Genomic DNA, 9,333 nt, shown 5'->3' with positions numbered 1-9,333 from the left:
TGCTTGACAGAGGTTGTTTTGCTTGACAGAGGTTGTTTTGCTTGACAGAGGTTGCTCTGCTCGTCGGGCGTTGATCTGTGCCAGTAGGGCGTTGTTCTGCTTGTCGGGCTTCCTTTCTGCTTGATTGTGGTAATTATCTTTCTACACTATTTGATCTGCATATGGGGGGTTCTTTCTGTTTGTCGGGGGTTGTTCTGTTTGTCGGGGGTCTGTTTGGTCGGGGGTGTTTTTTCTTTGTCGGGGTTGTTCTGTTTGTTGGGGTTCTGTTTGTCGGGGGTTGTTTTGTTTATCGGAGATTGTTCTGTTTGTCGAGGGTTGTTCTATTTGTCGGAGGTTGTTCTGTTTGTCGGAGGTTGTTCTGTTTGCCGGGGGTGTTTTCTTTGTCGGGGTGGTTCTGTTTGGTGGGGGTAGTTCTGTTTGTCGAGGGTTGTTCCCATTTGTCGGAGGTTGTTCTGTTTGTAGGAGGTTGTTCTGTTTGCCGGGGGTGTTTTTTGTTGTGGGGGGTTGTTCTGTTTGTCGGGGTTGTTTTGTTTATCGGAGATCTGTTTGAGGTTGTTCTATTTGTCGGAGGTTGTTCTGTTTGTTTGCCGGGAGTTTGTTCTGTTCTGAGGGCTTGTTTGTGGGAGGTTGTTCTGTTTGTCAAGGGTTGTTTTGTTTGTCTTCTGTTTGTCGGGGGTTGTTTGTTTGTCAGGGTTGTTCTGTTTGTCGGGGGTTGTCGGAGGTTGTTTGTTCTGTTTGTCGGAGGTTGTTGTTTGTTTTGTCGGGAGGTTGTTCTTGTTTGTCGGGGGAGATTGTTCTGTTGTGGAGGTTGTTCTGGGGTTGTCGGTTTGTCGGGGGTTGTTTTGTTTGTCGTTTGTTGGATTGTTCTGTTTGTCGGGGTTGTTGTTCTGATTGTCGTCAGAGGTTGTTCTGTTTGTCAGAGGTTGTTCTGTTTGTCGGGAGTTGTTCTGTTTGTCGTGGTTGTTCTGTTTGTCGGAGGTTGTTTTGTTTATCGGGGGTTGTTCTGATTGTCGGAGGTTGTTCTGTTTGTCGGAGGTTGTTTTGTTTGTCGAGGGTTGTTTTGTTTGTCGAGGGTTGTTTTGTTTGTCGAGGGTTGTTTTGTTTGTCGGGGGTTGTTCTGTTTGTCGGAGGTTGTTCTGTTTGTCGGGGCTGGTTTCTATTTGTCGGGGGTTGTTCTGTTTGTCGGGGGTTGTTTTGTTTGTCGGAGGTTGTTCTGTTTGTCGGGGGTTGTTTTGTTTGTCGGAGGTTGTTCTGTTTGTCGGAGGTTGTTTTGTTTGTCCGAGGTTGTTCTGTTTGTTGGGGGTTCTGTTTGTCGGGGGTTGTTCTGTTTGTCGGGGGTTGTTCTGTTTGTCGGAGGTTGTTTTGTTTGTCGGGGATTGTTCTGTTTGTCGGAGGTTGTTCTGTTTGTCGGGGGTTGTTCTGTTTGTCGGGGTTGTTTTGTTTGTCGGAGGTCATTCTGTTTGTCGGGGGTTGTTCTGTTTGTGGGAGGTTGTTTTGTTTGTCGGAGGTTGTTCTGTTTGTCGGATGTTGTTTTGTTTGTCGGGGATTGTTCTGTTTGTGGATTGTTCTGTTTGTCAGGGTTGTTCTGTTTGTCATCGGAGGTTGTTTTGTTTGTCGGGGTTGTTCTGTTTGTCGGGGTTGTTTTGTTTGTCGGGGTTGTTCTGTTTGTCGGAGGTTGTTCTGTTTGTCTTGTTTTGTTTGTCGGGGTTGTTTTGTTTGTCTGGGGTTGTGTTTGTGGGAGATTGTTCTTCTGTTTGTGGGGAGGTTGTTTTGTTTGTCGGGGGTTGTTCTGTTTGTTGGGTTGTTCTGTTTGTTTGGGGGTTGTTTTGTTTATCGGAGATTGTTCTGTTTGTTTTCAGGTTGTTCTGTTTGTCGAGGGTTGTTCTCGGGGTTTTGTCGGAGGTTGTTTTGTTTGTCGAGGGGTTGTTCTGTTTGTCGAGGGTTTTGTTTGTGTTTGTTTGGGAGGTTGTTCTGTTTGTCGGAGGTTGTTTTGTTTGTCGGGAGGTTGTTTTGTTTGTCGGAGGTTGTTTTGTTTGTCGGAGGTTGTTTTGTTTGTCGAAGGTTGTTTTGTTTGTCGGGGGTTGTTCTGTTTGTCGGGGATTGTGTTTGTCGGAGGTTGTTCTGTTTGTCGGAGGTTGTTTTGTTTGTTGGGTTGTTCTGCTTTTATCGGGGTTGTTTTGTTTGTCGGAGGTTGTTCTGCTTGTTTGTGGTAATTATCTTTCTACAGTATTTGATCTGCATGTGGGGGTTCTTTCTGTTTGTCGGGGTTGTTCTGTTTGTCGGGGGTTGTTCTGTTTGTCGGAGATTGTTCTGTTTGTCTGGGGGTTGTTCTGTTTGTCGGGGTTGTTCTGTATGTTGGGGGTTGTTCTGTTTGTCGTCGAGGGTTGTTTTGTTTGTCGGAGGTTGTTTTGTTTGTCGGGGTTGTTGTTCTGTTTGGGGGGTTTTCTGTTTGTCGGGGGTTGTTCTCTTTTCGGGGGGAGTTGTTCTGTTTGTCGGAGGTTGTTCTGTTTGTCGGGGGTTGTTTTGTTTTGAGGGAGGTTGTTTTGTTTGTCAGGGAGTTCTGTTTGTCGAGGGTTGTTTGTTTGTCGGGGGTTGTTCTGTTTGTCGGAGGTTGTTCTGTTTGTCGGAGGTTGTTTTGTTTGTGGAGGTTGTGTTGTTTGTGGAAGGTTGTTTTGTTTGTCGGGGGTTGTTCTGTTTGTCGGGGATTGTGTTTGTCGGAGGTTGTTCTGTTTGTCGGAGGTTGTTTTGTTTGTTGGTGTTTGCTCTGTTTATCGGACTTCCTTTCTGCTTGTTTGTGGTAATTATCTTTCTACAGTATTTGATCTGCATGTGGGGGGTTCTTTCTGTTTGTCGGGGGTTGTTCTGTTTGTCGGGGTTCTGTTTGTCGGAGATTGTTCTGTTTGCTGGGGGTTGTTTTTCTTTGTCGGGGGTTGCACTGTATGTTGGGGGTTCTGTTTGTCGAGGGTTGTTTTGTTTGTCGGAGGTTGTTCTGTTTGTTTTGTCTGTCGGGGGTTGTTCTGTAGGGGGTTTTCTGTTTGTCGGGGGTTGTTATCTTTTTCGGGTTTTGTGTTTGTCGGAGGTTGGTCTGCTTGTCGGGGGTTGTTTTGTTTGAGGGAGGTTGTTTTGTTTGAGGGAGGTTGTTTTGTTTGTCGGGGGTTGTTCTGTTTGTCGGAGGTTGTTCTGTTTGTCGGGGGTTGTTTTGTTTGTCGGAGGTTGTTTTGTTTGAGGGAGGTTGTTTTGTTTGTCGGGGGTTGTTTTGTTTGTCGGGGGTTGTTCTGTTTGTCGGAGGTTGTTTTGTTTGTCGGGGGTTGTTCTGTTTGTCGGAGGTTGGTCTGCTTGTCGGGGGTTGTTTTGTTTGAGGGAGGTTGTTTTGTTTGAGGGAGGTTGTTTTGTTTGTCGGGGGTCGTTCTGTTTGTCGGAAGCTGTTTTGTTTGTCAGAGTTGTTTTTGTCAGGGGATTTTCTGCTTGTTGGAGGTTGTTATGTTTGTTTGGGGTCTTCGAGGTGAGGTGAGGTGAAATGGGGTTTAACGTCGTACTTAAGAATATTTCACTCATATCACAACGTGCATGGTTCGGATCATGCTGAGTTTTAGACCGTTGTTTTGAATTACAGTAATACACAAGGATACCAATAATATCACCTGCTCACCTGACACGCGGGAAGCCCGAGTTCGATTCTCGAAATGGATAATTCGTAGTAGCCGCTACTTAAATGTGTTCAAACAATTATGTAAAATCAGAGCGATATCATATCAACTCACGAAAAAACACTTTTACAAATGTGAAAAAATATAAACAACAACATTTCTACATCAATTATGAAAACAAAACAGCTTTATCTACTAGGACTACTTTCATAAGTCGTCAAAACTAGAAACACGCGCACATGCCTCCAATTGTAACCGTTCGGAGTGGGAATATCAGAATAAGTGAGGGAGACATGCATTATATATGAAGGATGAATAGAGGAAAAGGGAGGTATATACTAGTATATGCACTGATACGAGGGTACCATCAGAATGGGTGTGGGGGGGGGGAGAAAGTTGCGATATATAGACACTTTAGCTAGCCATTGTACATATAAATTTTCAATCATAAACAGCTTATATGTGTCTGTTCAGACATACAGACAGGTGAGACATCAATAAATATCTCTTCTCACCTTCCACCATTGCCCCTCACCCCACCCCCCTGTCCCTCTCTCTCTCTCTCTTCTTTCTCTCTCTCACACACGACACTTCAAAACAAAGAAATATTCTGGATTTCTTGCATATATTCCGCACAAACACTTACTATATATCATGCTGTTTTAGGAAAGATGCATTGCCTCATTGTTAGATGTGGAAACTCTACCAAAACACTGATTATGATTTTGCTCAGAAAATTATGAAACATTTTATTTCTCTGACCACGCAGTTAATTGTATACAGAACTGTACTCAATAAATCATCGTTGGTTATAGACAAATTACGCAATTGGGTTATATCAATAAATGTCACGTATCATGTCTATTTCAATCAGCTGATCGGTATAACCATGGTCGCATCCAGTGCATCTACGCATCAATCCAAATTATCAACTCGAGAACAACGTGCCTAGATGACGAACGATAATATGCAAAGTCATATACTTTGTATTTTTTCGTCATCAAGAAAGGAAATCTGGGTTTGACCAGTTGAGAAATGAGACTGTCACCCACCCGTTGACCTCTGTCTTTCTGTGTTAGATGGACTACTGGGGGTGACGTTTATTTTTGCAGACTGCTTTGGGCAATCCCATCAGGGCCTTGACAGGGACAAAAACACAGTTCTGTGATCTTTCCCAGAAGAAACAAATAATTAATGTGTTAGCACAAGTTACCTGCAAAACATTTCCGATCCAACAAGGTTTTTGTTTCACAATTTCCTAAACATTTTATTTTGCGTTTGAACAAAGCCGGTAATCGAACGTACACTTCATTGCACGGAAATAACGCTCAGAAAAACACCCGGATATAAGAGGAGACATTTCAATTAGCCTTGTAATTGAGCAACGCCTGGGTAGCGAGCCCTGACAGTCAGGGCGACGCTTTCTTTCTGTAGTCTGAGTCGCGCTCAGTCTGATCATCACTCACGACGACGTTTTGCGTTGTTTGTCACTGCATGGAGCTTCCTCCCATCCTCTCCCCCTCGGAGTCCGGCGTTAGAGATTATTTACCCTCGAAGCTTCACAGTCGTAGGGACAAACTTCGTCTTTCGTTTAAGCCTGGAGACAGTGCCTCAACTAGAGAGCTAATCAAATTTTTATCATCCGTAATTGCGCTTAATCAAATAATAAAGCTGAGAGAATAATTTGGCACGCTATCGCAAGGTTTCGTTTATACGGCGTGGTGGAAGCGAGCTCTGCTCCGTGTCAAACTTGCAGCGGGAGGCCCGTCTTATCTGTAAGAAAGCGAGCTGGACCGATGAAGTTCAATCTCCAAGCCATTCCCTCCATACTAAGTCGGCTGGCAAGCAAGGCGGCATCAATAAAACGCAATATAATTGAATAATACGATAAATGTTTTAATATGATTATGTTTGATGCAAGACATTATTATAGATATGAAACAAAGATGGCAGCTAAATTATTTATCCCCGAACCGCCAAATAATCCAATAACGTTGATAAAGTGCAGAAGCATACCGCTCTTGTGATCAGCACAGTGACATAATAGAATTTGGATGGCAGCTTGGAAAAGTGGTGGCCACATCGCGGGAGAACGGAATGCTGTCCAGATAGTATTTGGATGGAACGTATAATTGTCTATTCTGCGTATATCATGTGCCCTTTACAACAGTGCGACACGAGGAATGGAATACTGACTGACACAAAACATATGTTTGTGGCATTTCCTTGTAAGACCAATGGTACTTTCACCAATCTTTTCTAAAATTCAAATTTACAAATTGACAGATTTGATCAAGTGTATGGGAAGTTCTGAAAACCCAGACGCTGCAAGTAAATATGATTGCAATAGTTGAATTTCGCATACATTGTTATGAAATTAATCATATATGTTTACAATGTGGAGAAAATATATATTGCCAAATAAACGAAGATATGTTTTAAACATATGAGGGTAGTTGTATGCAATATCAAAACGCACATGAATTATGGATTTCCATATTGTTCATTATTTACAATCCAGCTGTTCAATTGTTAAAAAACATGTGATTAGTCATATGTCTGTATGATCCACGAGAATGATAAGATACACGCATGGACTTACAGTTTCTGCCATGTTACAGAATACTTAAGTCCACCGAATACAATTATTGCACGGATGTAAAATTATTATACTTAATGATATTGTTTTAATTAATTGCGACTGGGACAGAACACAGTGATAATTAATTTTACGACATACGTCATCATATACACAATGATAATTAATTTACGACATACGTCATCATATACACAACGATAATTAATTTTACGACATACGTGATCATATACACAATGGTAATTAATTTTACGACATACGTCATCATATACACAATGGTAATTAATTTTACGACATACGTCATCATATAGAGGTATCTAAGTACACCACGGTTTCTGTATGCTAAATCAGTACCAAATTCATGAAGGTAATAATATGGTCATTTGGATGCCGTATCTTGTACTTTGTATTAAAGGCGAAGCGACAGGGCTACCCACTGTTATCCTACCAGCAAGAAGCATAATCGATGTCGATAAAGAAGTCTGGTTGTCACACGACCGTCGCGGATTGTAAGGCGCTTCGTTAGTGTCTTGTAAGAATATTGTGTTTCATATCACCATAATGGCTGAACAATCATAATGTTGTCATTTATTCAGTGTTTGTGGATGTGTTAGTTTACTACTTATATCATCCAGTCTCATTATTCGTTACATCCGAAGCATAATAATTCCATCATATATTCTGTAGTGTAGTGGTGTTGCGTTTTAAGCCTGCCATTTATATTTTGTATATATTTGGAACTGTTGGTATAAGCGTTTCAAGCTTATTGGCAGAGTGATTAAAGGTAACTTAAATTGTTTCTGTGTATTATTTTGCGATGTAGAAATTCTAAATAGAATGCTAGTTATCAGTTAAATCAATAACATTATCATTGTAGAATCATTTTGGACATTTTCACAAACATTCTTTTTAATACTTCTGTCGAATGTCTTTTACTCAATTAATATAATCCATTATAACCACCGTGTTTAGAAAAATAACATTAACCTGCATCAACTGACACAAAACACTGACAGCATAATTTTGGAGGAAAGGGCAACATATGTTTCCTATTCTGATACAAGTGTGCTGTGTGTATTGTAAAAGTACTTCCTAAACGCAAACTGAAATGTACTCATGCCAATAATGGTTGTCACCCCCCTCCCCACCCCAACCCCACACACATCTCACACCCCCACCCCACACCCCCTCTTCAATTAAAAAAATTGAAGGGGGTTACAACCATTATTGGCATGAGTATATCTCAAAGAATATGAACGAAGTGAGCCTTGAAGAATATGCCAGTGGCACTATTTATCATCTATCATACATGTAAAAATATCGAGAAAAATAATTTCAGTGTATTTCATATAAGCAAAGCCTACACTGAAAAATAACAAACCTGCAAACATGACATGGAGAGACTAAATCTGAAATAATGCTACAATAACGACAGAATGTACGAATTGACCAAAATAAGAAATAATGCACATTACATCGGCGCTGTCTTAAAATTAGAAAAATACGCCGTATGTGTATATTCATTATTTTAATTGTGTTTCATATTTATCATACGCGTGTCTCGTAAGCTGACAGGTCTCGTAGGCCTCATATGAGGCTGACGTTGTTAGTTTCATCTATATTGTTATTTTGATTTTGCACAATGTAAATGCAAAGTGAGACACAATAATATAAACTATATTTCTTCTTCTTCTTCTTTTCTTCTTCTTGTAGCTGGTCCAAGTAACCAGTAGTGACTGAATAGGTCATATATCAATGATCACCTGGGAACAACGCATAATGTACACCGAGAGGGGTAGAAAGGTTACATTTCGTGTTTTCGAAACACATACGCTTTTATGGTCCGCCCTTTAACATATTTTAACAAAAAAGGGAATCAAATCAGTTCAGAACATTACAGTTAATTACAAAGGTACTTAACGTCCATCATGTCAGCTCCCGGGTACTTGCCATTTACACATGACTATGAGTTGCGAAAATTAAGAACCATATCAGTTTTTAGAATGGTCACTGTAAAATAGGCAACATATTCTAGACAGTTGTGACAGGAGATTGAAATAGTTGCTTAGTCTAACTGGAACATCACTGGCCACAAGAAGGAGTGTGCTTTTTAAACAAACTTGCAAACATTAAATAACATGTTTGGTATATTTTAACTTTAAAATGAACTAAAACATTTTCCACTTAATGCAAGTACAGTGCTAATAAACTTTGGACTTTGTGATTTCGTGAAAGTGTTTCTGTCAAAAACAGATGTTTCCGAAATAACATAACGTTTATTTTTTTTTAAATATATAATTCATAACGTCACGTCGTTTTAGAAAGATCACACGAAGCCAAACGGAATGAAAGTTTCCTTCAAATTCTATTAATCTTTCATTTGTGCGTATTAAAAATGTTGATTTATTGGGTTGGGGCGTTGATTCATTGCAAAGTACACCCGGGGCAACATAAAGCATAAATTAAACATATGATAAGTTAATTTTCTACTGCTTCGGTCATATTTCCCTCTAGCGATTGTTTAACGTGGCAAAGCAAAATATGTTTCACTTTTATGTGAAAACTGCAATGAGAAGCCGTGGGCACTGGTGAGACAGCTCAATTAAAGAACCGGCTGTGATGACGATCTGCCTCCGAACAGTGAACGACGACTCAACGCTGGACTACGTTGATCAGGCTGTGAGGGCTATGTCCAGTGAGATGACCATACGTTACTTTGTCTCCGGGAGAGACGAAAGGACTTACTCGCATATAAATTATGCACAAAGTAATTTGAAGTGGACACTATCGATCGCAGACTGACTACACACAAATGCGCGTGTAAATCGGCTTTCCTTCCACCGAGGGTCGAATAAACTCGAAGAATCTTTCTTTCTTTTGAGGGATTAGTGCTAATTTTCCCCACGGAGCGATATTAATAGCAGTGAAGAGTTCTTGTACGTTGACGGATGACACGAGTGCAATAAGCTCCCAGTTCGCAAGATTATTTTCGCATTTCCATCACCGAACTAAACCACCACGAATGGCTTGTTGTAGCGCTCGTTGATAAAGATTCATCCCGACAATATTAGATTACGGACTGACATAATC

General features: G+C 40.8%; 1 protein-coding gene across 1 annotated transcript; it reads right to left on the bottom strand.

Annotated features, from left to right (window-relative positions):
- Positions 1-557: 557 nt before the first annotated feature.
- LOC124270591 (sporozoite surface protein 2-like) lies at positions 558-6,261 on the bottom strand. Its single transcript, XM_046705605.1, has 4 exons — positions 6,250-6,261; positions 2,814-3,085; positions 1,220-1,475; positions 558-1,022 (listed from the first exon to the last, which is right to left on the bottom strand). Exons 1-4 carry the CDS (start codon positions 6,259-6,261, stop codon positions 558-560), a joined length of 1,005 nt encoding a protein of 334 aa, XP_046561561.1.
- Between the last annotated feature and the right edge of the window lie 3,072 nt (positions 6,262-9,333).

The sequence above is a fragment of the Haliotis rubra genome, unplaced genomic scaffold, assembly GCF_003918875.1.
Source record: "Haliotis rubra isolate DU_JTF1 unplaced genomic scaffold, ASM391887v1 Scf153, whole genome shotgun sequence".
Classification (NCBI taxonomy): Eukaryota; Metazoa; Mollusca; class Gastropoda; order Lepetellida; family Haliotidae; genus Haliotis; species Haliotis rubra.
Note: the sequence above shows the minus strand (reverse complement) of the source record. Positions and strands in the feature narration are given on the sequence as shown.